Source organism: Rhinatrema bivittatum, chromosome 3 (assembly GCF_901001135.1).
Source record: "Rhinatrema bivittatum chromosome 3, aRhiBiv1.1, whole genome shotgun sequence".
Taxonomy (NCBI): Eukaryota; Metazoa; Chordata; class Amphibia; order Gymnophiona; family Rhinatrematidae; genus Rhinatrema; species Rhinatrema bivittatum.
This window is the reverse complement of record NC_042617.1, coordinates 368,065,592-368,092,993: the sequence shown is the minus strand read 5'-3', so window position 1 is coordinate 368,092,993 and position 27,402 is coordinate 368,065,592. Positions and strand designations below refer to the sequence as shown.

At 41.5% G+C, this 27,402-nt stretch overlaps 1 protein-coding gene across 3 annotated transcripts in view; it reads left to right on the top strand.

Annotated features, from left to right (window-relative positions):
* The window catches only part of LOC115087855 (cytochrome b5 reductase 4), a 248,272-nt gene that overhangs the window by 197,559 nt on the left and 23,311 nt on the right, over nucleotides 1–27,402 (top strand). For all 3 annotated transcript variants that reach the window (XR_003855634.1, XM_029595499.1, XM_029595498.1), the window contains exon 14: nucleotides 6,450–6,536. Coding sequence is in view for 2 of the 3 variants with exons in the window: in XM_029595499.1 (XP_029451359.1) it covers nucleotides 6,450–6,536 (87 nt within the window). In the remaining variant the exon portion in view is untranslated. The remainder of the gene's footprint in view (nucleotides 1–6,449; nucleotides 6,537–27,402) is intronic.

Sequence of the window (27,402 nt, the reverse complement as noted above, 5' to 3'; positions counted from 1 at the left end):
CCCTATGAGGAAAGACTAAAGAGGTTATGACTTTTCAGCTTGGAGAAGAGACGGCTGAGGGGGGATATGATAGAGGTGTTTAAAATCATGAGAGGTCTAGAACGGGTAGATGTGAATCATTTTTTTACTCTTTCGGATAATAGAAAGACTAGGGGGCACTCCATGAAGTTAGCATATGGCACATTTAAAACTAATTGGAGAAAGTTCTTTTTCACTCAACGCACAATTAAACTCTGGAATTTGTTGCCAGAAGATGTGGTTAGTGCAGTTAGTATAGCTGTGTTTAAAAAAGGATTGGATAAGTTCTTGGAAGAGAAGTCCATTACCTGCCATTAATTAAGTTGACTTAGAAAATAACCACTATTATTAGTAGCAACGGTAACATGGAATAGACTTAGTTTTTGGGTACTTGCCAGGTTCTTATGGCCTGGATTGGCCACTGTTGGAAACAGGATGCTGGGCTTGATGGACCCTTGGTCTGACCCAGTATGGCATGTTCTTATGTTCTTACTATAACTTCCACAGTACCAATTAAAGCAGTGATCTGTGCTTCAAATGATTAATATATTGACAAACCCCTTTAATATAGACTTCAGTGTCCTAGCAAACAGTCTCTGTGATCAGCTGCTTGATGCCTACAACTGATCCCTTGATATAGACACGGCAGAATGTCTATATCAAGATCTGCTTGCAGTATTCCGCAACAGAAAAGTACCATTCCTTTGCTCCAGAAGAAAGCAGGGTAACAGAAGATACTTTCTCCCCTCATTGGGGTAGATGTCTTCACTATGTTTATTCTCCAGTACTTCTGGTGGCCAAAACCTTAATAAAACTCAGAAGGAACAAGGTAACTTTAATTCTCCTAGCCCCTTCTTGGCCAAGACAAATGTGTTTTCCTCTCCTCCCTGGTGAAGTCTATCAGGAAATACACTGGGTCATTACTCTACCACAAAAATTCAATTTCATGTCCTTACAGCCTAGATGCTAAGAAGGATGGAATACAGACCCTTGAACACTGAGAAGTGTCTCAAGACCTCTTCGCTTCTAGGTAGGAGTCTATTACCAGGTGGTCATGGTTTAAATTAGAGGAGATTTGCAATCTTGTGTGACAACAAATCCCTAGATCTCTTCTCTTGCACCACGCAAAAAAAAAAAATGCTTTAATATCTTCTACATCTATTGAATTCTGGTCTCCGAGTTAACTCAAGATTAAATCTGAATTCAGTTGGCACTTACCATCACCTTGTAGAAGAAAATCTGATTTCTGTTAAACCTTTAATTTTCATGCAACATTAACTTGGTTCTAACCAAGTTGATGAAAGCCCTCTTTGAGTCCTTGAACTCTTGTGAGCTCAAGTACCTGTCCTGGAAGGTCGTATAGAAAATTAGAAACATAGAAATGACAGCAGAAAAGGACCAAATGGCCCATCCAGTCTACCCAGCAAGCTTGTGGTAGCATCATAAGTTTCAGGCATATTGGTTAAAGGGTAGTAACAGCTGCATCAGCAAGTACCCCCCATTCTTATTTCTTTTCCCAGACTTTAAAATTTAGTGTCCTTGTTGGTTGGTGTCTGAGTCTGATTCCCCCCCTCCCCCCACCACCACCATTAAAGCAAAGAGTAATGTGTGAGCAGAGAGCAATATTGGAGTTGTATCAACAGTATGAAGCCTTATTGGTTAAGGGTAGTAACAGTCACACAGCAAATTACCCCCATGCACTTCCTTCTTCATTTCCATCCTTTAGTCCTTAGGAATCCACAGTGTTTATCCCATGCCTTTTTTAAATCTGTCACTGCTTTTGTCTTTACCACCTCTTCTGGAAGGGTATTCCAGGCATCCTCCATCCTCTCTGTGAAGAAATATTTCCTGACATTGGTTCTGAGTCTTCATCCCTGGAGTTTCATTTCGTGACCCTAGTTCTACTAATTTCTTTCCAATGGAGAAGGTCTGTTTATTCATTATTAAATCATTTCAGGCATCTGAAGGTCTGTATCATATCTCCTCTGCACCTCCTCTCCTCCAGGGTATACATACTTAGGTCCTTCAACCTCTTCTTTGCAGTCATTTGATGGAGACCCCCCACCATTTTGTCATCCTTCTCTGGACAGCCTCCATCCTGCCTCTGTCCCTTCGGAGATACGGTCTCCAGAACTGAACACAATACTCCAGGTGAAGCCTCACCAAGGACTTGTACAAGGGCATTATCACCTCCTTTTTCTTATTGGTTATTCCTCTCTCTATGCAGCCCAGCATTCTTCTGGCTTTAGCTATTGCCTTATCACATTGCTTCGCCATCTTCAGATCACTAGACACTATCACCCCAAGGTCCCTCTCTTGCTCCATGCACAGCAGCCCTTCATCCCCATCACATACATTTCTCTTGGATTACCACATCCCAGATGCATGACTCTGCACTTCTTGGCATTGAATCCTAGCTGCCATGTCTTTGACCACCATTCAAGCTTCCTTAAATCACGTCTCATTCTCTCTACTCCTTCCGGCGTGTCCACTCTGTTGCAGATCTTAGTATCATCTTCAAATAGACAAACCTTACCTTCTATCCCTTCCACAATGTCGCTCACAAAGATATTGAACAGTTGCAGTCACAACACCGATCCCTGTGGCACTCCACTTAACACCATTCTTTCTTCAGAGTAGGTTCCATTTACCATCACATGCTGCCTTCTATCTGTTTGTAATCTGCTCTAACATCTTTGCGCTCACTCCCAAGCTTCTCATTTTATTCATGAGCCTCCTGTGTGGGACCATATCAAAAGCTTTGGTGAAATCCAAGTAGATCACATCGAGCGCTCTTCCTTGATCCAATTCTTTAGTCACTCAATCAAAAAAATCAATCATGACAGGACCTTCCCCTGGTGAATCCATGCTGCCTCGGATTGAGCAACCCACTGGATTGTAGATAGTTCACTATCCTTTCCTTCAGCAGAGTCTCCATTAATTTTCCCACCACTGAGGTGAGGCTAACCGGCCTGTAGTTTCCAGTCTTCTTTTTGCTCCCACTCTTGTGAAGCGGGACCACAACCGCTCTTCTCCAATCTTGTGGCACCACTCTCCTTTCCAGGGATCTATTGAGCAGGTCTTGTAGCAGATCTGCCAGCACATCTCTGAGCTCCTTCAGTATCCTGGGATGAATCTCATCAGGCCCCATGGCTTTTGTCCACTTTCAGTTTTCCTAGCTCTTCCCATACATTCTCTTCTGTAAACAGAGTTTACAGAAGAGAATGTATGGGAAGAGCTAGGATGTCTTGTTAATTAGTGACGGTCCCTCTCCAGGTCCTCTTTTGTGAACACAGAACTGAAGTAAATGTTTAATATTTCTGCCTTTTCTTTGTCCCTCTCCACACATTGATCCTTGTCGCCTTTCAATTTCACTATACCACTTTGGAGCTTTCTCCTCTCTCTGATGCATCTGAAAAATGTTTTGTCCCTCTCTTTACCTCTTTGGCAATCCTTTCTTTCGCCTCACTTTTTGCTTTCTTGATTGCTTTCTTTGTCTCCCTCATCACCAGATATTCTTCCTTATGTTCCTCTTTTTGAGATCCTTTATATTTCTTGAATGCTCTTCTTTTTGCTTTTATTTTATCAGACACCTCCTTTGAGAACCAGATCTGTTTCTTATTTCTCTTCCTTTTTGTTCACTTTTCTAACATATATATATTATTTGTTGCCAGGAGGGGCAGGGATGATGCCTCAGGTGTCATCCTCAGGAGTAAAAAGTCTTTCTTTCAATCACTTTCCCCTTTTCTCCCTCTTCCCTGCTGATTTTAACAGCTCATACATGCATATGTAAACAACTCATGCATAGGCAAGCAGAGGGGAGGATGGTGTCATTTTTCTCTTTTCCATCGGGGTGTCACTGCTTCTGCTCTGTGGCACCCCATACCAAGGTCTGGTCTTGGTCCCGTCACCTCTTGACCAACGCTGCTCTGCCATGTCAGCACTTTTCTTATGATAAACTGCTCTTGGATAGGCTGTTTTTCGTCTCTGGATAGATTTGAGTTATTTTCGCCTGTCCCTGTCCTGGGCTTAGCTCATGGAAATAAGTTATAGCCCTTTAGTAAATAGGCAGATCAAATAAGCTGGGCACATATTGTCATTCTGGTAAAAAGTTCCTCATCTTGTTTTTCTGTTGAAACATACATGTCAGCGTCCATCTTATGAAGTCAGTGTCCCTCTTGTGGAGTCAATATTCATTTTTGGTTGCATACAGAAGTGAAACATCTGATATCTCCTACAGCAGGTCTGACCTTAGAAGGGATGCCAAGGCTATGGCAATTTTGGATCTAAAGTCTGCCTAATTAAAAGGTATTTGCAAGGCTGCAACATGGAATTCTGTCCATATAAAAATAATAAATAAATAAAATGTTTGCAATTACTGTTGTCTAGATGTGGCTTTTCAATGGGATGCTGGGTTTAGACAAGCATCCTCCACATTCTGTTTACTGAGTGAAGTCCAACTTCCTCCCTCTTAAGATACATTTTTGTTTTTGTGTTGTCTCTCCTGTTTCAAGTTTGAAAATAAATGCTTTTAAAAGGAAAAATGTAATTTTTTTTCACAAACTTTATCTTGGCTGGCAGTTGTATTTTATTTTCTCTTGTAGGAAGACAGCCCATTACTAGGCAGTCCCATCTGTTTATTGCTGCTTGTCAACATAGATATATATATATATATATGTGTGTGTGTGTGTGTGTATATATATATATATATATATATATATATATCTATATATCTATAAATCAATTTCTTCCATGACTGCCTCTAGATCCAGGATTTCATTCCCCATACTATGAGATATATATATATATAAGCTATCACGGAGACCTGGTACACGGAAAACCATGACTAGGATATAGTTATCTCAAGCTACAATCTATTCAGGAAGGACCAGGTAGGAAAGAAGAAAGGAGGCATGGCATTATATATAAAGAACATTATTAAAGCAACAGCATTGCTGGGCTTATGAGGTAAGACGAAAGCACTATGTGTTAATCTGGAAAGAGGGAATAGAACACCTATTTATATTGATGTAATATATACACCTCCATTACAGACAAGAGGAGATACATAGAGATTTAATGGATGATTTTCACAGGATTGCTGTGAAAGGGGAGGTGCTTCTGCTAGGGGATTTCAAGCTTTCCGATGTTGATTGCAGTATCTGCTAGAATCTGGGAGATCCTGGATTCTCTGCAAAGAGAACTGTTTTGTCAGTTGGTAATGGAACCCGGGTGGGAGAGGGCAATACTAGACCTGATGCTTACCAACGGGGAAAGAATTTCTGATGTTGTAGTGGATGATTATCTGGTAGCCATTGACCACTGGATGGTCAATGGCTACCAGATAATCAGTATTTGGATGTTACCAGTGGTGTGCCTCAGGGATCGGTCTTTGCACTGGTTCTTTCCAACATTTTTGTAAGTGACATAACAGAAGGATTGTTGGGAAAGGTTTTATTTTTGCCAGTGATACCAAAATCTGTAACTTGGTGGACAGCCAGGAAGTGTGGAAAACATGAGGAGGGATCTAGCGAAGCTCGAGGAATGGTCTAAGGTCTGGCAGCTAAGATCTAGTGCTAAAAAATGCAGAGTAATGCATTTAGGATGTAAAAGCTCAAGAGAAAGATATAGTATTGGAGGTGAAATTCTTCTAAGCACAAAGGAAGAGCAGGAGCTAGGGGTAATTGTCAGATTTACTGTATTTATTTATTTATTATTTTAATTTAGGCGTATTATGCCTTTAGGCAGACAAACAGATGGATAAAGCAATGGTAAAAGCCAGAAAGATGTTTGGCTGCATAGGGAGGTGAATAGCAAAAATTAGGGAGGTGATATTTCCCCTGGTGGGACCTCCCTTGGAATACTGTGTACAATTCTGAAGACCGTACCTTCATAAGGGTATAAATTGGATTGAGTCAGTCCAGAAGGTGGCTACTAAAAGGGTCAGTGGTCTTCGTTCTAAAGCATATAGGGATAGACTTAAAGATCTAAACACACATACTCTAGAGGAAAGGCGAGATAGGGGAGACATGATAGAGAAATTCAAATATCTCAAACGTTTCCATGCACAGACGGTGAGCATTTTTCAACAGAGAGGAGGCTTTAGAACGAGGAATCATGTGATGAGGTTGAAAGGGGATAGACTCAGGAATAATCTTACGAAATATTTCTTTACAGAGATGGTGGTGGATATGTAGAAGAACCTCCCAGTGACAGTGGTGGAGACACAGTATCAGAATTCAAGAAAGCTTGGGATAAATAAAGAGGAAGTGATGAGAATTATAATGCTAAATTAATTGGACAGATGGGCAGACTGGTCTTTTTCTGCAGTCATGTTTCTATATGTTCTATATATGAAACAATATATACTAAGTACATACACATTTATTGTTTGTATTAGGTAACTTTTGTCTCTTCATTTTTATTTTAAGGAAAATAAAGTTGATGTTCTTCAATAGAACAGAAGATGATATCCTCTGGAAAGAACAATTGGAACAATTGGCCTGTACAGATAAAAGGTACCAAATTCTTAGAAGTCCACTTACTGAACTATATGGAATATCATCCTGAAGAAAATGGAATAGTTGTCAGTCTGCAGATCATTTCTTGCAATGCTTTTTAACCTTGGTAATGTTCAGTCTTGTCTCATAAAATTATTGCAGTTGAAAATTGATGTCTTGGGCTAGAGACCATTGGCAAGACCCAAACAAGTCAATTGATCTTTTTCTGTACATGAAACTGAACTATTGTGATGGTGTCATAATGAAACATTATTGCACTGAATGTGGCATTACAGTTAGAATTCTTTAATACTGTCATCCATACAACAGTTAGTTCATTTTTAACCTTTCATTTGCTTTTATTGATTTTTAAATAGGCTAATGCAAGTACAATCTTAATGTACCGGTAAAGCTACAGAGTAGCCATTTTCCATAGTAATTGATCATTATATACAAGTGACATTCTTTCACATTATCTATGCTTTATCATGGACTGTGAACTCGTTTCCTGTATATTCCATGTGTGGTAACCACATTTTTTGAATTCTTTTTCTCAGTTCTTAATCTTTTATAGTAAGCTGTATCCCAGTACTTTTTTTAAATATAGGTTTTGTTTGTATAAGCGAATTTACCTGTAGCATAGAGTAGGTTTCAGACTATCAGTGCAAGGCAGTTAGTGTCTTTACCAATAGAAATTCAGGGGTGGAGAAATTTTAGAAAACTTAAGTGCCAGTCAAAATTCATTATAAGTGGAGAAGAGGCAAGATGGCTGCCATAACTGGACACTGAGAGGAGCTCCAGAGTATGCTGCTATTTTTCCCTTTATATTTTTTTTTCATACTTGTTATCATTATGGGGAAGAGAGAGGCCAGCAGAAACACTCAACTTACCTTGCCAGATGCTGTTTGGTGCCCAATGGATAGACATCTGGAGATTAGCACTATGACGAAGAGTGGGCGGATAAGTAATATCACTGGATTTAAGGGCGTGACATCCCTGCAGAGGGTGGCCTCCCAATTCAGGTCGGTCTTGGCGTTTCTCCTTCAGATGGGTCTCTGTGCCAGTGAAAGTTCTCCTTTCTTGCACACAGTTGAAACATCAAGGGGCCGATGCAAAAAAAAAACCCAACAAAACGCTGAAATCTGGAGCTGAGTATTTAGCGCCCTCTTTCCTAGCGCGATCCCAGGCACCTCTCCTGCAATTTTTAAATTAGGGGTCGCGTTGCCAAGGAGGCACTAGGGGTGCTTACACGCCCCCAGCCCCCCTCCTTGACAGCGGGAGCCCGCAAGCGGTCGGCTGTCAACGGCCGTCTGCTGCTTAGGAAAACAGACGCTGAATTTATCATTGTCTGTTTTCCTAATCAGCGCACAGCCACGGAATGATATCAAAGAGGAGGATGTACAGAAAAGCGGTATTTTATGCTTATCTGTACAACCTTTGGGAGTGCTCAGAAATTAATTGGAGCAGACTGGGAGGGAACTGGGGAAGGCTCCATTGCGTTAGGCTGGCGTTAATTTCTGAGCACAAAACTGCATTTTAGACGCATATTTTTTTGCATTTTGGGTGATTAACTAATAGTCTCATCTACTTGCATTTTCATGTGATGAGCGCTATTAGTTTCACCGTGCGTTGGACGCGCGTTGTGGAGGTGGCTAATCCCCTTATTGCATAAGGGGATTATATAGCACCTACACATGTTTTTCAGACATGTTCAAAGGATATGTCTCTCTCAACAATCTATTAGGATCGAGAATATGTTCGCTACATCTATTCTGCAGTTATGTTACTTCACAAAATCTGCAGTCACTAAGTTTACAGACCATGAAGAAAGAATTGGAAACTTGGACGCACACAAGCTACTGTGTTGCAAGGTGCCAGCTTTGTCCATATATAAGATATTCCGGTGTTACATACTAAATTAGAAACTTTGCAGAACTCACTTAGGGCTAAAAATCTACATCTCCTTCATTTTCGTAGGACTAGACTGTTATCTCCTCAAGAGCTTTTTAAGAAACATCTGAAGGAAGTGCTTCAAATCTTAAGTGAGGTTTCTATTGCGATACCTAAAATCTGTTCCATTCTGTTAGGGGTCCATAATGAGAATGTAGAGGAAGGGGCATTGGATACTCCTCACCACCAATAGCTTGTATGTCTTGGCCTTTTTGGAATCGTCGCAGGATGAGATTTCTGCTAGGGTGACCTAGCTTATTTCCTTTAGCTCGGAGCTGGGCAGAAACTTGGTTATGTGCTTATATTACTAATTTAAAAATGTTTCCTTCTATGGTCAGAGCATGATGATTTTCCTGTCATGGCTCATCCTTTGCAACTTAGGAGGAAGATTTTTCTGGAGAAGATAGCCCAAGTGTTGGGTGCTTCTCTTTTTTTTTTTTAACTTCCTATGCAAATGCATGGTTAGGGGTGGATTTTAAAACATACATGCGCCAACTTTATAACATCAGTGCACATGTTATAAAATCCGTTGGCTGCGCGCACGTGCGTACCGGATTTTATAATCCGTGCACACATGTGCGGGCTCGTGCAGGGGGGCTGAATTTTTGCAAATTTTGCACGGTGATGCAATGGGGCCTTCCCCAGTTCCCTAACCCCCAGGCTAACCCTCCTTCCTCTTCCCCTCCCCTCCCCACCCCCAAACTTACCTTTCACCATTGTTTAAATGTTCTTACTGCTTCCCCGGGACAGCAGCTAATGGCCGCTGTCCCGCCCGGCCTCCGTCCCACCCTACCCCGCCCCCCTGGCCCACCCCCTTTTTAGGGTCTGGCATATGCGCATTTTGCCACTTATGTGTGGCCGGGCCTTTTTGAAAATACTCGCGGCACGCGCGTCAAGCTTTTAAAATATGGCCTTTAGCTTTTGTGGGAATAAGTTCACTTTCTTTGACCCTTCTCAGTTGGAAAGTTTCATGTGAGACCAGGTAAAAATAGACTGGTGTCCTGTGCATAAACAAAAAAAAATATGTGAAAACACCCCTACGCAAATTACAAACAGATAAAATTACTTTTCAGTAAATACTTTGCATGGCAAGAACTCTAATACTGTATGATAACACTGTAACTTGGTTTTAGTGATTTATAGGACAAAGGCATTTTCCTCTAATATAGTGATGCGTAGATGATTTAACATGTTATCTCAAACTCTTAAATTTGTGGGAAAAAGCTAGTTCATACGATCCCAAAGCTGCCCATGAGTTGGCTTAAACGTTTTAATCAATACTGGCAATAACAACCTTCCATCCTCTTATGTGAGCAATGGCGCTTTTAACCTGAAGCCCTGTTGATCTCCAACATGAAGTATCACGTTATAATTTTGCATACTGTGTGTGTTGATGTCCCAGCAGGTAGAAGAATGATTTTTTTTTATATGCAGACTTGAGGCTCCACCCCCTACAAGGTCCTTGTTTTGCCTGTTAAACACTGGCTTCCTCAGGGGTTCTTATCTACTAAGGAGGTCTCATCTGTGTTAATTACAAGGACTTATCTAAATTGTATTATGTCACAAAAGAGCAAGCTTGCAGTCAGTCCTGAGATCAAATTGTTGCCAACCGCAGAGTGATTGCTCTTTCATTTTCCCAAATGCTGTGAAGAACGACTACTTCAAATCACCCACAACCTGGTTTCTGCAAACTCATTTAGTGGCGAGGAAAAGGAAACAGCAATCACAGTGGAGTTGTCAGCACTTTGATTTCAGGAGGGGCTGGAAGTTTGCTTTTTTGTAAAGGAGCAGCAATTCTAATTAACATAGATAATAAGACCCCCTGAAGAAGCCGGTGTTTACAGGGCAAAACAGGGACCTTGCCATGGGGCCTTAAGTTTGCATAAAAAAGCATTATTCTGCCTGCTGGGACATTACACACACACAGACACAAATTACCAGTCTGTATGTGACATTATGGAGCAATACTTCATTTTAGAGATTAATGGTGCTTCAAGTTAAAAGCGCTATTATTGTGTTTTTATCACACAAGGATGGAGGGTGATTATTGCCAACAATGATAGCTAGCTCATGGGCAGCTTCAGCATTGTATGAACTGACTTTTTCCCCACAAGTTTAAGAGTTTCAGGTAGCATGTTAATCATGTAGGCAAACTGCAGTATCACCATATTAGAGGAAAATGCCTTTGCCCTGTAAATCACTGATACCAAGTTGCAGTATTGTCATACAGTATTAGCTCTTGCCCTGCAAATTATTTATTAGAAAGACATTTTATTTGTTTGGAATTTGTGTAGGGGTGTTTTCACATATTTTTTTGTTTGTGAGATAAGGTTCCATAGGTGTGTGGTTTTTTTTGGTTTTTTTTTTCATGTGTGTTTTAGGTGGGGTTGGAATATTGGAAAGTATCTATGGCCATTTAGGTTAATTATACTTTATCTTTTCTTGCTAATGGTATAATTTCTTATTTCTTGCCCTTTCTCCGATAATGAGGACTAAACACAATCTAGCAATATGGGTTTCTATGGAAATTTTTTTTCATCTGTTGCTATGCTATGATTGTTGGTTTACTTTGTAAATCTTAAAGTGGTATAAATAGTAAACTTACATGTTGGCCTCTACAGAGATTCTCTTTCTCTCTCTCTCTCTCTCTCTGTATTGCGTGATGCGGGAGCAGGGAAATTAGCCCCCTTTTATCACGGGCGCTGTTTCCGCAATATTTATAGCATTTTGATGAATCCAGGGTTAAATTTGTAGTGCCGAGGGAATCTGGGATTTTTCAGCACTAAGGGCCACATTAATAAATTTATCATTATGTTTTTTCTTTTTTGAGAAATGGGTGTTTAATGTTGTGCTTTGGTTATTTTAAAAATTAAAGCAAGATTTTAAAACTATTTGAAAATTATTTTCCTCAAATACATTTTGAGAAAAATAATTTTTCTATCATGTTATATGATTCTAAACAAATTTCTTAACAGTACATAAATATCAGTAATAAAAGAAAAATATGTAACGAGCACTATCGACAGCTGGTCCTCCACAATGGAATGCTCTCCCCCCGGATCTCAGGCAAGAACCATGCCCATTATCTTTCAGAAAAAAAGCTCAAAACTTGGCTATTCGAGCAAGCATTTCCCTAATCAGATGATTCGTCTCCCTCGATCATGACTGGTCTAGCCTAGCAACTCTAACTATCTGTTTTCCCTAACAGACGAACGTTCTCTTTCACACCTTCTCACAGGTCAGGACTGGACTCAGGATTGAACTCTGATCTAGGCTTACCCCCTTTTTTGCAAAATATGCTTCTTTATATACTACATGTTATCATATTTATCATCGTTTCATCATTATCCCATCTAATTGTTTTGATTCAATTGTTTTGGGTTTAATTGCTCACCCTTTCCCTCACCCTTTTTTTAAGTATCTGTTTGGTTCTTTATATCCAGTTAAACGTTGTTGATAGTTTTTGGCATCAAATGCTAGCATCTTGTATTTGTATCTCCTGTATTTATTTTACTGGATCCGAGTTCTTTGTAACCCTTGTTCTCTGTAAAGCTGTTATGCTATATACGTTTCACTGTAAACCGATGTGATATGTAATTGTGTACATGAACATCGGTATATAAAAGTTCAAAATAAATATGTATATTATGCAGCATACAAGCTACTTAGCTGGATAAGTACTCATCCGGCTGACTATCAACTTTTATGAGGATTTTCAGCACCATAGCCATGCTGTTATGCTCGCCACCTGCGGCAGCCTCGTACTGCAGCCCTCTCACCTCTCTACTCAAGCTTCAGGCTCCCAGCTCCTTGTCGCTGGCGGCGGTGGGCCGCCAGTCCTGACCTCAGACTTCCTCCAGCCCTGCTCTGCTTCCCAGGAACTCCAGCCAGGATGCCTCCATCCGTCGGGCCTCTCCGCGGGGTTCACGGAGAGATGCTGGCGGCGGCACCGCACCCCTCCCTAGGCGCGCGTGCACCAGTGAAACCTTTAAAGGGCCCACGGCGGGAACCTGGCTGTGGTCCCGGATGCTGACGTCCGTTCCCTCAGCGCTTAAATGCTCAGGCCTTGCACTGAAGCGTTGCCTTTGCAACAGGTCTCCTTGATCTCCTGTTCCTGGTTTCCTCATACTCGTTGCTTCTTCGTGAGCCTTACTTCGTGTTCCTGTTCCGTGTTCATCTCGTCTGTGTGCTGATTGACTTCCTGGCTCTGACCATCGCTACGCCTGACCATGCCTGCCTTCTCCAAACCTGACCCCTGCTATGCCTGACCTTGCCTGCCTTCTCCATGCCTTGACCATTGCTAAGAATGACTTCGCCTCAGACTTTGAGTCCAGAGTTCCACATTGCTTGCTACACCTTCCAAGTGCCACCAGCTTCCATTCAAGCTTGACAGTGATGCCTCTGGACACGGACTATTAAGGCTTTGGCCTTCCTTTGCTCAGGCACCTTCAATTCCTTCTTGTTCCTTGGTGCTTGAGTTCCTGTTCCATATCTCATCCGGGATAGGACCAAGACACCTGCTGGCTGCTGTTTCTGGGCTGAACTATCTACTACCTGTACTTAACCTTGAGGCCTGCCTAAGTCCTGCTGGCCCCGGCACCCGAAGGCTCAACCCGAGGGGAATGAGGACTGGTATAGGTGAAGCTCCAGTGGCCTCCAGTTTCAGCCCACTCTGCCTGCTGACGGTGGGGAACCCATAGACCCTCACCTATGGGTTGCGTCAACCCTTCCTCAGCCCGAGATCCACCTCCTACACAACACGTGCTGTTGAATATCCCTTTAAAGTTTACTTAGATGGATAAGCTTGAATATCTACCACATTGAAATTTCTAAGACTTAATTCCATTTTTAGCCTACTTTCAGGCCGATACAGTAAAAATCACGGGAGAGCGGGCGAGTGCCCGCTCTCCCGGTGCGCACACAGGCCACTCTCCTGTGCACACGATTCAGAAAAAAAAATTATTCAAATTAGGGCCCGCGATAAAAAGATGTGCTAGGGACACTAGCGCGTCCCTAGCGCCTCTTTTTTGACAGGAGCGGCGGCTGTCAGCAAGTTTGACAGCCGACGCTCAATTTTGTCGGTGTCGGTTCTCAAACCCATTGACAGCCACGGGTTTGGAAACCGCACGCCGGCAAAATTGAGTGTCTGGTTTTCAAGCCGCGGGCCGATTTTAATTTTTTTTTTTTTAATTATTATTTTTAACTTTTGGGACCTCCGACTTAATATCGCCATGATATTAAGTTGGAGGGTGCACAGAAAAGCAGTTTTTACTGCTTTTCTGTGCACTTTCCCGGTGCCGGCAGAAATTAACGCCTACCTTTGGGTAGGCGCTAATTTCTGAAAGTAAAATGTGCGGCTTGGCCTCACATTTTACTTAGTGAATCGCGCGGGAATAACTAATAGGGCCATCAACATGCATTTGCATGTTGCGGGCGCTATTAGTTTCGGGGGGGTTGGACGCGCGTTTTCGACGCGCTAGCTTTACCCCTTATTAAGTAAGGGGTGACTGTGAAAGGGAGGAAAGGAAGGAAAGGGAGGAGATTGCAGAGGGACAGCAAGGAATAAAACCTTGGAGGTGAGTGTAAGCCTACGATACAAAAGGATGAGAGGTAAGCCTATATGCCTATATACAGCGTTTGGATGCACGTTTTCGACGCGCTAGCTTTACCCCTTATTCAGTAAGGGGTAATAGCACGCCGGAGCGCACTGTACTGTATCGGCCTGTTTATCTTTTTTTTTGCATATAGGCTTACCTCTCATCCTTTTGTATCGTAGGCTTACACTCACCTCCAAGGTTTTATTCCTTGCTGTCCCTCTGCAATCTCCTCCCTTTCACAGTTTACCAGGCCCCTTCTCTTTCCACCTTCAAATCCTGATAATGCACTTTTTTTTTTAAGGAAAACTCTTCTTTTCTGACACATACGGTTTTGAAATCCCCATCTACCCTGATCTTGCCCCATCCATTTTTGTGTACTTCACTACTTCCTATCCTTATGTATCCTACATGTATTCCCAGTCTCCCTCTTTTATTATAAGCTCTGTGGGACAGGTATCTTCCTTATCCTCATGTATGTTCTTTTCATATAGTGACGTAATTTCCCTTGAACAGTGCTGCATACATTTTCAGCACTATATAAAAATTAAACTAGTGATTCATATATAGCTTTCAATGTCATGGAAAAGCCAGCAGAGGTCTGCAACCTTTCATAGAGGAGACATTTTGTTTGGTCTTTTGACCAAAATATTTCAAGGGCTACATCACATGCATATAATGTGCACACACACACACAAATAGATTTATAACATAAAATCTTATTTGGACTGACATCAGTGGAAGAAGTCTCAAAGTAATAAGTCCCTTCTATTCTGTTTTCACTTTGTTATTCTTTCACCAGACAGCCCCAAACCTGGTACTCTTCTCCTCGCAGCTCCAGCCCCAACCTTCCTCCCTCCATAGCCCCAGCACTCACAGCCATAAAAAATTAATCAGGTCTTAATTTTAACTATTTCTGAACTATTTGAAACAGATGGAGCTCTAAAATTATGTTATGGACTTGTACAAATTAAATGTTCAGTTCACCCATTTAGTGGCCATAAAGGGGAATCATGGCATGTTGCTATTAGGGATGGGTGAGCTTAATTGCAAAAATGTTATTCTGCATTTGAAAACATCAGCCTTGGGAGGCCAAATAGCAGCGAATACTGATCATGATTAAGAATGGGGCATTTGGGGGCCGATCGTGCTCTAAGCCACAGAATGAGTTATTGGCCTCGCTGCAATATGTTTAAGCTTCGGTTTGCCTTTTTGGACATACAAATTTGCTCTGCCTATCCCCTAAGGAAAATAAAAAGGCAAGGGAAGTGCACGGAAAATGCTCAGATTGTAATGGCAGTGCTAACCATGGCCTAGAAGCCAAAACATTTGCCAACACTTAAGTTTCAAGACTGCCTCATCTGCAACATTTCTTTAACCAAACCCCATAGAATAGAATGGTAAAAAAAAAAGGCAGCAATCAAGATACAAATAAGGAATTTTTTACAGTGGCAAAAAATGGCAATGCCATATCAGGTAATAAAATATCAACAGTTAGCATGCCAGCTTAGCATGAGTCAGAATGCATCAAAACATACATCTTTCTAATCTTTGTTCTCCTTTACTGATTGATAGTTTCTTGCCCATATATACACAGCAGTAGCAATACTGTAGCCAATCATGCCTTTGGAGTGTCTGTTCCACTCGCTAATCCCACTCCTGATTCCAGCTCCACTTCCCAGCTTAAGTTTCACATTCAGAGTTCAGACTCCAGTTCCTGTTCTGGGTTCTGGTTCCAGTTTCCAGTATCAGCACGCTGGGAACTCCTCCTCCTGCATCAACCCAAAACTCCTACCTGTGGGTTCCAGCATAGCCAGAAAAGCTAAGAAAGCACTGCACAGAATTTCAACTTAGACTGGGAATTCATGTGTTTCCCTGCCTGGATGATTGGCTGGTCAAGAGGACATCAAGCAGGAGCAAACAAATCAATGCACACCACCGTCTGGGTGTCTTGTGTCACTAGGATTCCCCATGAATTATCCAAAATACAACTTAAGCCCATCACCTCAACTGGAATTCATCAGTGCTGTTAGATGTGACCCAAAGGTCTTTTTTTCCCTTTCAGCAGGCTCACGAAATTGATGTCCAGTGTGCCAGGAAATTTTCTTGTAGAATCAGCAGATGATATCTCGGAACATAGTGAGGATGCTAAGCTAGATGACATTAACAGTTTGTCGCTTCCATGGTATATCTCCATATGAGACAAGCCCAATGGACCTTGATGTCCCAGTGAAATTGGGCCACTAAAGGAGTACATCTGTGTCATGGAGCAGTTCAGAGACTGTTTGGCTTGGTGGCCTTGGGAATGTGCTTCCAGATTTCATCTCATAAATTGCTGTTGCAACAGATGCATCCAACTTGGATTAGGGCTTCATACCCAAAGTCTCTGGTTTCTGCAGGAAAGATGCTGTCATATCTGTTTTCTGGAACTGTGGACAGCGAGATGTGCACAAAGAAGGTAATTTTCAAAGCCACGTCTGTGCGTAAAACCTGGTATGGGAGTGGGAGGAGATTGTGATTTACACTCGTACTTTGTTTTCAACAGTATGAATGTTTATTGTTACCCGGATAGATCTGTGGATAATGCAGGCTCTAAGGGGCGGATTTTCAAAGGCCCACGCGCACTGGCGCGCGTGAAGCCCCGGGACGCGCATCGGGGGCGGGGCCCACTGATGCGGCGTTTCGGGGGTGGGCCGTGGCGTTTCGGGGGCAGGCCCGGGGGCGTGGCGCCGGCCCGGGGGCGTGATTGAGGCCTCCGGACCAGCCCCCGGGACCGGAGGACGGAGCGGGGCTGCCGGCTGACGCACGCAAAGTTACGCCTGCTTCCAGCAGGCGTAACTTTGCCGACAAAGGTAAGGGGGGGTTAGATAGGGCCGGGGGGGGTGGGTTAGGTATGGGAAGGAGGGGAAGGTTGCGGGGAGGGCGAAGGAAAGTTCCCTCCGAGGCCGCTCCAAAATTGGAGCGGCCTTGGAGGGAACGGAGGCAGGCTGCGCGGCTCGGCGCGCGCAGGCTGCCGATTTTGCGCAGCCTTGTGCGCGCCGACCCCAGATTTTATAAGATATGCGCGGCTACGCGCATATCTTATAAAATCAGGCGTACTTTTTAAAATCTGCCCCTAAATGTTTTAATAAATAAATAAACCTGCATGCACAAATTTATATCTGTTCCCAAGCTCTAGTGTATCTTTGCTCTCTGCTTCGACGGCAGGGGGAAAAGGGGGAATTAGATTCAGACAGCCAACGCTGGGCCCTGACTTTCTCAGTCCGGGGTACTGATGTGCAGATACTGGACTGCTTCTACAGCCAAGTCTAAAAGCAAAGCGTGATCAAGCAGCATTGTCTGAATTATCATGAAGGCTGCTCACCCTATAAAAATCGTACTAGCAATAATTTTTTTTATGGGTTTAACAGTTGCTTGGTTTGGATTGTAAATATTGATACCCTTAACGTAAAGCTTGGGGTAACCTGCACAGAGCAGCAGTTAATACCATAAGACACTTGCCGGGCAGACTGGATGGACCATTTGGTCTTTTTCTGCCATCATTACTATGTTTTATGTTACTATGTATGTATGCTGTATAGGTTTTGTACAAGGTGCTCAATGGAAATATATTCACATATGGGCAGATTTTAAATGGCCGGCGCATGTAAATTCCGGCCTTTACGCGCATGGCTGGGCCAGTCTTCCAAGACGCCCAACCACGCGCGTAAAGGCCAGTACGTGCTCAAGTGCTGGGCCTCTTGGAAGGGGCGGGCCGGGAGGGCAGGCCGGGAGCTGAAATATGTTGCTAAACAAAAATTGGATTTAGGGGTTGGGGGGGAAGGGAGGTTAGGGTAGGAGGTAGGGAAGTCCCTCCCAGTCCGCTCCTTAATTGGAGCGGACTGGGAGGGAACTAGGGAAGGCCGGGATGCATCACCGCGGGAAGTTGGCATTAATGTTCCCTTGCCATGCGCACGTGGATTACAAAATCCGGCGCGTGCATGTTATAAAATCGCTGCGTCCATGCGTGCGGGCCGGGAAGCGCGCACACATGGACACGCACACTGCACCTTTCAAAATCTCCCCCTTGCTGAGAGACTGCCTCAGGGAGTCTCCTATCCAGGAGCTAGTTAGGAAGACTCCCTGAGGCAGTCTCTCTCAGCACTGCAAGCAAGTGAATATATTCACATCGAGCACATTGACATGGACTGTGGTGCTAATGAAGGGAGTCCTTAAGAGACAATTTACAGAACAGTTTAGGACTCATCAGAGATTCTTAATGGTCACCTATTATATAGGTCTGAGGAGCCACCACATGGATATGATAGTGTGGAAAGTCCTACGCATGTTGAGTTTTCTAGGCTTTTCTACAATTTTGGAAGAAACTATCGAAGTCAACAGATCGCATCACCTACTCTTGTGACTGTGTATCCTGTTATTCAATGAGAATGCCCATTACAACTTTGTTTAATTCTTGTTGCCCTCCACACAGTTATCTGTCTTTCAATATCATTCCTACACTCTTACACTAATCTATGTAAAAGAAAATCTTGTCACCTTGCCTTCCCTATGTTTTCCTCAGTTTTTGCTTTTGCTATCTTATTTTCCCTGCTTTTCTCAGCTATTCAGATATTTTTCCCCATTTTCCTGTTTCTGAAATCTCCTAATTTTTTTTCCTTCCCTTTTCAGCTTCCTCTTTTTCCTCTCACTTGTATCTACTTTCATAATCTAGAGATGTATTGCCCTTTTAGTGACTTCTTTTAAATGAAACCTATTTCATCTAGATCAGGTTTGGCTAGTGATTTCTAATCCTGGTACAGCACAAACAGGTTTGACTTTAAGGATCTCCACAGTTAACATTCTTGAGAAAGATTTGCCTACATTTAACCTAGGAGCAAGGCTAATTTGCAAATTTTGGCTGTTCTGCCAATTGGACCTGTTTGTGGCATTTGAGGAGAGAGAGATCATTACTGACCTATCCTTTCAGTGTCCTAAGGCACTTCTCCAACTTAAGAAAGTTGGTACTCTTGAAGTCCATGACCCTTACCTTTCTATTGCCAATCCCTGCCGTGCTCTTACGTAAAATACACTATCCAGTGAGCACTGGGCCTCTGGTGACCACTTGCTTTGAAATTAGAAGTATTTTCCTCATTTATAAGTACCAGAGCCAGTTCTGCTGCCTTCCATTTGGGGGTCTGTAAAGAGTTCCTTTCAGAAGGAATCTAGGATCTCCCTGCTTTTGCTTCTGTGTATAGGTGTCCCACAATTCCCTCAATTTGTTTGTCCCAGAGTAAAATATCCCTTACTTATGGTCTGCGTTCTTTTCTCCAACAGTAGTTGAAATAGAATCAGAACCCCAAAGACTGCTCTTCTACTGTACCTAGCTGACCCTAAAGTAGAGTAAGCAAGGTAAACTCTCCCACCTACAAAATATCCCTTTCATTGCATGTCTGAATGTCTTTGACTGTCTATTTTCAGCTCTTCTTCCTGGGCTGAAGCTCTATAGATCACATCTGTGTAAATAAAATTTGAATTTTTTTCACTATTTGGAAGAGCGAGAAGCATGCAAAGTTGTTAAAAAGAGTTAAGAATCTATAAATCTTTTATTTAAAATCCATTAAGCATTTAAATTAATATGCCTTTATCATGCAGTAACAGTTTCATGTATAGGGAGAATAGAATTTTGTGGATTTCAGTAGGAAAAGTGTACTTATCTTAGGCATGACTCTTAATAACTGCTAGCCATATCTATTAGTAGAATTAAAAGGTTTTTAAATGAATGCAGTCTTAATTTACTTTATTTTTGTATTTCTTTTGAGGGGTATTTCATTTAATTTGTCATGAATAATTTTGTTTGCTAAACTTGTATTATGTATACACACACTGAAATGTCGCTTTTTTAAAATTATTTTTTTATTAAGTTTAGAACATTTACAATCAAGAAAACTTGATATTCACAATAGATTAAAAAAATCTGAAAATGAAAGCAAGGCAAATTCTTGGAATCTCATAATATGGGGGGAGAATCAGGAAAAATGAAATAGAAGGAAAAAAAATGCAGCCTACAATGTATACATACTAATGCTCATGTTCGAGTTTAGCACTCAGCTATAAATAATCATTGAAGAGAGATAATCACGGGTTGTGCTCTATTACTAAGAAAACCCTCCAATGAAATAGGATCAAAGAAAATGTATTTAACATTAGATTGAATAATCAGACACCTATGAGGAAACTGAAGCATAGGGCCAACACTATATTTCTTAGACAAAAAAAGACTTCTGCTTCATTTGAGTTTCACAGGCCACATCAAGAAAAACTGAAATTCTAGAACCAAGTAATAAACTCATCTTAGAGTGAAAAAACAACATCTTCAGTGTCCATATCTTATCAGGTTCCAATACAAATGTAACAAGTAATGTTGTCCTAGATTGCACCTCATCTCCGGAGCTCTGTTAAAAAAAAAAAAAAAAGCAGTTAAATCAGCAGTGTCAGCAGGCAACTCATTAACCGAAGCTGTGTTAGTGTTCCCATTTGCATAGTAAAACCACCCTGGAAACAGGGGGAACAGACTCAGCTGGAACTTTAAACAATTCAGCATAAATCTTCAACAACATTACAGGAGCAATCATAGAAATCTTAGGGAAATTTAAAAATCGAATAATTCTCAAACATTTCTATCTTACGATATAAAAAATTCCCATTCTGCATTATTGCAGAATCACATTTCTGTAAAGCAGTGCACTATTTCAAGACTTGTTAATTTAGCTGCATGATCTTGAATAAACTGATTCTGAGAAGTAACCTGTGATTGAATGTCCCCAATAGCAAACAAGATATTGTCAGTTCTACTAATTTGGGAGTGCTCACGTCTTCTTAACACACTCCACAATGTCTCTAAATTAATTAAATTTGGTTTGTCATCCAAAAGGGGCATAGAGGTTCCAGTAGGTTTATTCTAATCTACCCCATTTCCAGTACCATCTTGTTGCACTGGCTCCAAACAAGCAAGAACGTGTCCATTTGCAGAAGGGGTCACAGTACCATAAAAGGATCCACTTGACTCCATCCCAAATCTTACATTTTCCCCAACACCTACTGAAGAAGGAGCACGTATGTCAGGGCTCAAAGTTACAGATGTAAAATTCAAAGCAGTACGTGAATCACTAAGCTACTTTGGCTGCACAATGCATATAGGCCTCAATAGACAACAGAAAGAGAGAGAGAAGTGTCACAGGCCCATATGGGAGAGCTCTAAGGACACACTTCCATTTCTTTCCCATATTGAACTGAGTAGAAATTCGTGCCTAGAGGCACTCCCCTTTGGTGTGCGACTCGGCTGCAAGCCAAAGCCTCAGATCTTAAATAGGACTCCTGGCACCATTACATGACCTCAGATGTCAGCGGCAAAGACACAGTTTAGGAAAAACTCAGGCAGCCCAGCCAGGGTTCTATGATAGATGGTGAGTGTCTCTATTCTCTCCTATGCCTCTGTCAACTGCTGCAGCCTCAAATCTGCTTAATTTTATCATGGTTAGGTTACACTTCAAGTGAACAGTAATGGAGAATAAAACTTTTTTTTTTTTTAATTTTATTTTGGGTTGCTTTGGATATTTTATGGTGATTCTATGCTGTTTTAAAGTGTTTTAAAGTTGTAAACCAGTATGATTACTTTGGAATACCAGTATATAAATTGAAATAAATAAATAGATAAGAAAAATCAGAAAGTAAAAAAAAATATATATATATCCTTTTGTACTGTTGGGTATACTATGATTTGAATGATTTGAATATACATACATATATATGGGGAGAAAAGGAAAGCACTATTACTTCTTATTTACTTCAACCAAAAAAACTACATCATTCAGTTAAAAATTATTATGCTTTATTGAAAGTATAACATAGTGTCAATTTTACTTTTTTTGTAAAACCTACCATCATCTAATAAAAAAAATTTTTTACTACTTAAGTTAAACCTCAATATCAGTATCCACAAACGTACAGTTTTAAATCCAACTGATATTTTCCTCAACTCTATACTACCTCTAATCTGAATCTGTCCCTCAATTACCCAAATAACACCAAAAATGAATCTTTTTACCAATGTAACTGTTGGTCTTCTTGGGTGGGAAACACCTCTGTGTTTTCAAACCTTTATGCTAGGTATCATCACTAATGCTTCAAGATGTTATAATGCAATAGAGACTAAGTCATAAAACTTAGTCTCACTTAACTCTTTTGAGTATTAACATAGATGATACTCAAATCTTCTTAGCGGTGTATCCCACAAGCCACAAGTGGGACACAGCCCCCCTAAATCTTGGTAGCCTAGGCACAGGCCTAGCTCGCCTAGTGGTTCCGCCGGCCCTAAACACAGGTGTAGTACCAAAACAATTGATGGGGCACGTCTTAAATATTAACTATTGACAGTATCAAAAGTGTAACATACCTGAAGAATTTCTGCGCACAACTTGAATGGGAGTGCACAGTTAAAGCGTAACAGAGATCCCTTTAAAGCTAGAAAATGGATCGAAAAAGTCGATAGCCAATTAGAGAAGTGACGGACCTGAAAGAAGACCTCACGTGCATATTACATGAAGAAACCCCATTCTATTTCATTGTTTAGGCCATATGGTGAAAGATAGTTGAAAGTGTAAATCCATTTTTGTTCTCTGTGGATGAGGAGTTCTGAAAAGTTACCTCCCCTCTGTGGAGGGGATAACACGTCAATAATAAAAAACCTTAGAGGGGGCGTTCCAAGATGGCGATATAGTCTGACGAAAACGCTTTTCCTAAATAAATTTAAACCGAATAGATACTTGTTATCTAAGTGGGGATTTTTTTTTATTAAAAATGCCTCATAAGTGTAAAGCAAAAATCAGGGTATTCCCGGCAGACCCAGATTTTGTAACGGAGCAGCGATTAATAACGCAGTACACCGCCCCTGCACTGACGCAGCAGGCTTCAAGCCCCATTGGCATATCTGGGGGAGAAGGCCAAATTTCGCCCGGGGAAGTCACTCTAAGCCTGCCAGATCTTAGACAACCCGTTATAGCGTCCTCACCGTTCCTGCATCGACAAAGGATGAGGATTTCATCAGACGATCTTTGCTTGCTGGGAGCGACGGTGATGACCCGGAAGAGCTTCACCCTAGTGCTCTGTCAAGAGCTCCGGACTCCTCGGAGAGAGGAGCGGTCGGAGGAGCGATTGTCTCCGGGGGAGAAGGGAGAGGCTCGACAAGAGAAAACGGATTAAACATCTTGGAGACTGAGGATTTTAACAAACCCGAGGTTGTCTCGATGGATTCCCTTTGGGGAATGATAGCAGGTATGTCTAAGCTAATTAAGGAGCAAACACTTCAAATAGTAGAGCTGGGGAAGAAATTAGACTCTGTAACTAAGGACAATCTCCTAGCACAGCAAGAACAAGTGCAGGTTACAGAGTCTTTAAAATCTGATGTAAGGAAATTACAAGACACTTTAGCAAGCTTGGTCCGGGATACTCAAATTTCTTCCAGAAGGCTTGAAGCAGTCGAAAATTACCTTAGACATTTGAATAACAGACTCTTAAATTTTCCAAGGATTATGGGCGAAATACCTATTGTTACCTTTAAAAGATACCTTCAAGAGGTCTTGAAGATCCCAGTGGAAGAAATACCTGCTGTGAAAAAGATCAGCTTTTTGGTTCAAAGAGCTGGAAATATGCCTTTAGTTGAAGGAACAGGCCTGATTTCCTAAATCTTACCCAATACCTGGAAAATTCTGAGCTGGAAGTAATTGAGAGAGCGATATTATTTGTAGCTTTATACTCTGAACAAGACTTTAGTCTAATAATGAAAGCTTATTTTAAGAATATCAAAGCGCTATATCAGGGTCAAGTTGTCCGAATATATCTTGATTTATCTAGACCGACACAACTACGTCGTAAAGTGTTCCTATCTATGAGACCTGAGGCGCAGGCTTTGGGAGCAAATTTCCAACTTCGCTACCCATGCAGATGTGTGTTGAAATTTTCCAATAATACCTTCATATTTTTCAACCCTGATCATTTGAAGGAGTTCCTTCTTAGCAGAAAACAACCTTCCATAAATGAAGATCAACAGTAAATTGAAGTGCAGTGAATCGTCTAATATTTGTCTTTAATTGATTTAATTATTTCTTCTCAATGTTATAGAAAATACGCCCCCCTTAATGTTTCTGCTGTAAATTTCTGAGATATGATAATGATCCAGGGCCATGTTCAAATGTACTCTGGAATTATGTATACTTATATATCATTTTTCTTGAATTTTTTTTTCTCTTATATCTCATGAAATGTATTTCACACAAAGTTTATTCTTTGTAAATTTGTGTAAATTGATAAATAAAAAAAAAACAAAACAAAAAAAAAAAAACCTTAGATCTGAAATCTGATGGACTTGCTCTACCCAATGGGCGACCAGAGGGGCATTTTCACGTTGATTGGTCAGGCAAGATCAGTGTTCGATGATCCTTGTTTTTGATCATCCGTGTGGTTTTACCAACATAAAGCATTTGGCATGGGCATATTATGACATAAATAACACCAGATGTAGTACAATTAGATTTGAAACACAAGGGAAACATTCTGTTGAGAGTGGGGTGTTGAAATGAAGATAAGGAAAGTGATAATGAACAGACGGAACAGGTACCACAGGGAACATGTCCCCCAATGGGTCTCATTTTCTAAAGTATCGCAGGCCTGCGATAAGAAAATCGCACTAATAGGGGGGATGGGGGGTTGAAATGGGAGGGGGCGGCCCTGCGCTAGCCGGCAGCGATCGCACCGCCACGGTGCGATCGCTGCCGGTTTCGCACCCAATAGCGCCACTGTGAAAGGTGGCACTATTGGGCGCAAAATAGGACGCGAAAAGGCTCCTTACCTTTTCGCCATCCGCGCCTTCTTTGCAGAGTCGGCCCCAGTGACGCCCGACTCCTCCTCTTCCAGGGCCGACTCCGCCCCCATATCGCTAGCGCACGCTTGCGCTGATAATGCAAGACTGCGCTGCTAGCGCAAGCATGCGCTAGCATTGGAAAATGAGGCCCAATGTTTGATACTCGTAAATTGCCAGAGGCAGTTCAGAATGAACCAACAAATCTCTTACATTTTTTCCTCGGTGGAATGTAAACCAGATAGGACTGTCAGAAATCTTAGGAACCGAAAGGAGTGGCCAATATCGGTGAATAATAGATGTGAGAGCCTTATTCTGTACAGAAAAGGGTAAAATGCAATTAATATTTCCTGTAAATGAACAGGACTGGGGTAAAAAGAGAAGATCCCTATTAGCGTATAAGGCATGCTTAAAAGCTTTTTTTAAAATAGAATAAGGGTACCCTCTTTGTTGAAACCTAGCTAGCATCTGCTTAGCGTGTGTAATGAATTCAGTCTCGGAAGAGCATAGCCGGTGAAGTCTGAGGATTTGACGAAAAGGAATATTGGTTTTTAAAGATTGAGTGTGGTGACTGTCAAAAGATAATAATGTATTGTGATCCATGGGCTTTCTAAAAATGGTTGTGGTGTAATTGTCCAATTCAGAAGAAATTGAAATATCAAGATATGAAATCTGAGACAAGTGAATATTATAATTAAACTGTAAATGACCATTACAGTTATTGAGCCAATCCAAGAATACAAAAAATTGAACATCTGTGCCTGTCCAAATTAGAAGAATATCTTCAATGTAGCGCAACCACAAAAAGATAAATGACCACCATTCAGAAGGGTAAATACATTTTTCTTCAAATTCAGACACGTAAAGAGAAGCCAGACTAGGGGCCATTGATTCACCCATAGCGGTGCCCTTTATCTGCTGGTAAAAAACCGATTCAAACAGGAAAAAATTCTTAGTCAATGCAAGTCTAGTTAATGATGTAAGGAACTCTGTAGGAACACGAACAGGAGGTGCACGTAACTTAAGAATATCCTCAATGAGGAGAAGGGCTTCTTCTTGGGGTATGTTAGAATAGAATGATATGATATCAAGTGTCACAAAGAAGAACGGTACATTGGGAGCTGAAAGATCCTCTAATATCATAATTAAATGTGAAGAGTCTTTTACCTACCATTACAATTTGATCCCACTGTTATCAAGGAGGTAGTGTCAAATGCTCTTGAATCTAAGTTTATTACCACTAAGGAGGCAAGTTTTTTGACAGTTGAGTTTTCAGTCAGCCCCACTTTTTTCATTCTACCCAAAATTCACAAATCTCTTCAAAACCCACTGGGTCAACCCATTGTTTCTGGCATTGGCTCTGTACTCGAGCCTCTGTCTAAATTTGTGGATTACTTTCTCCGTCCATTTGTCCCTCTAAGCCGCTCATTCGTCTGTGACTCTTCACTGATTGTTAGTTATATGAACAATACACATACAAATCAGTTCACTGGGTATTTTTAATATATATAATTCTGCAATACACTATGGGCCAGATTTTTAAACATACGTGTGCTGGGTACATTTGTGCGTGTTACCCCATGCACACAAATGTACACCTGATTTTATAACATACACGCATAGCTGCACGCATATTAACAAATCAGGGGTTGGTGCGCGCAAGAGGGTGCACACTAGTGCACCTTGCGCACGCCGAGCCCTAGGGGAGAAATCATAGCGGCCTCGGAGGGAACTTTTTTTCGTCCCGCCCCCAGCCTGAAACCCCCCCTTACCTTTGTTGCTGAAGTTATGCCTGCCTCTGGCCACACCCCCAGACCTCCCCACCCTGCCCCCAGACCACCCATTTTTTCAAGCCCCGGGACTTACACACATCCCGGGCCTTTTGAAAATAGGCCCGGCACGTGTAACCCCACTACGTGCGTAAGTCTTTGAAAATCTGCCCCTATGTATTTCCACAACCATTTTTTCCTCATTCACATACTGTTACTGATTCATGTCATTGAGTAAACATTTTTTTATATATTTTTTTTATTTTTTTCATCATTATTCACATATTCATTATTGTGAAATACTCACTGATAGTTTTAGTATAAAAGCAATGCTTTAATGTCCTTCTTACCAGCTCAGACTAGTTTGTTTTTTTTTGGTGGGCTTTTGACTCAATTACCGCAAGACTTCATATAAATTCTCCTGGGTTTATAAGCCTTCAGAACAGTTACCGTTATATTCCACCATGCGCTGCAGGTAACTACGTTTAAAAATAGACTCACTCTGTTGGGTGGCGATTTTTTATTAATTTTCTGTAGAGAGTAGTTTTCCTTATTCACAGCCAGACTGCCGACATTAAGTTAAGCATGCCCAGTATAATAAGTTCACTTTGTTGGGTAGCGCTCTCTCAGCATACTTTAGTGGTTTTCCTTCTTTACAGTTAGACTTCCAGTACTAAGCA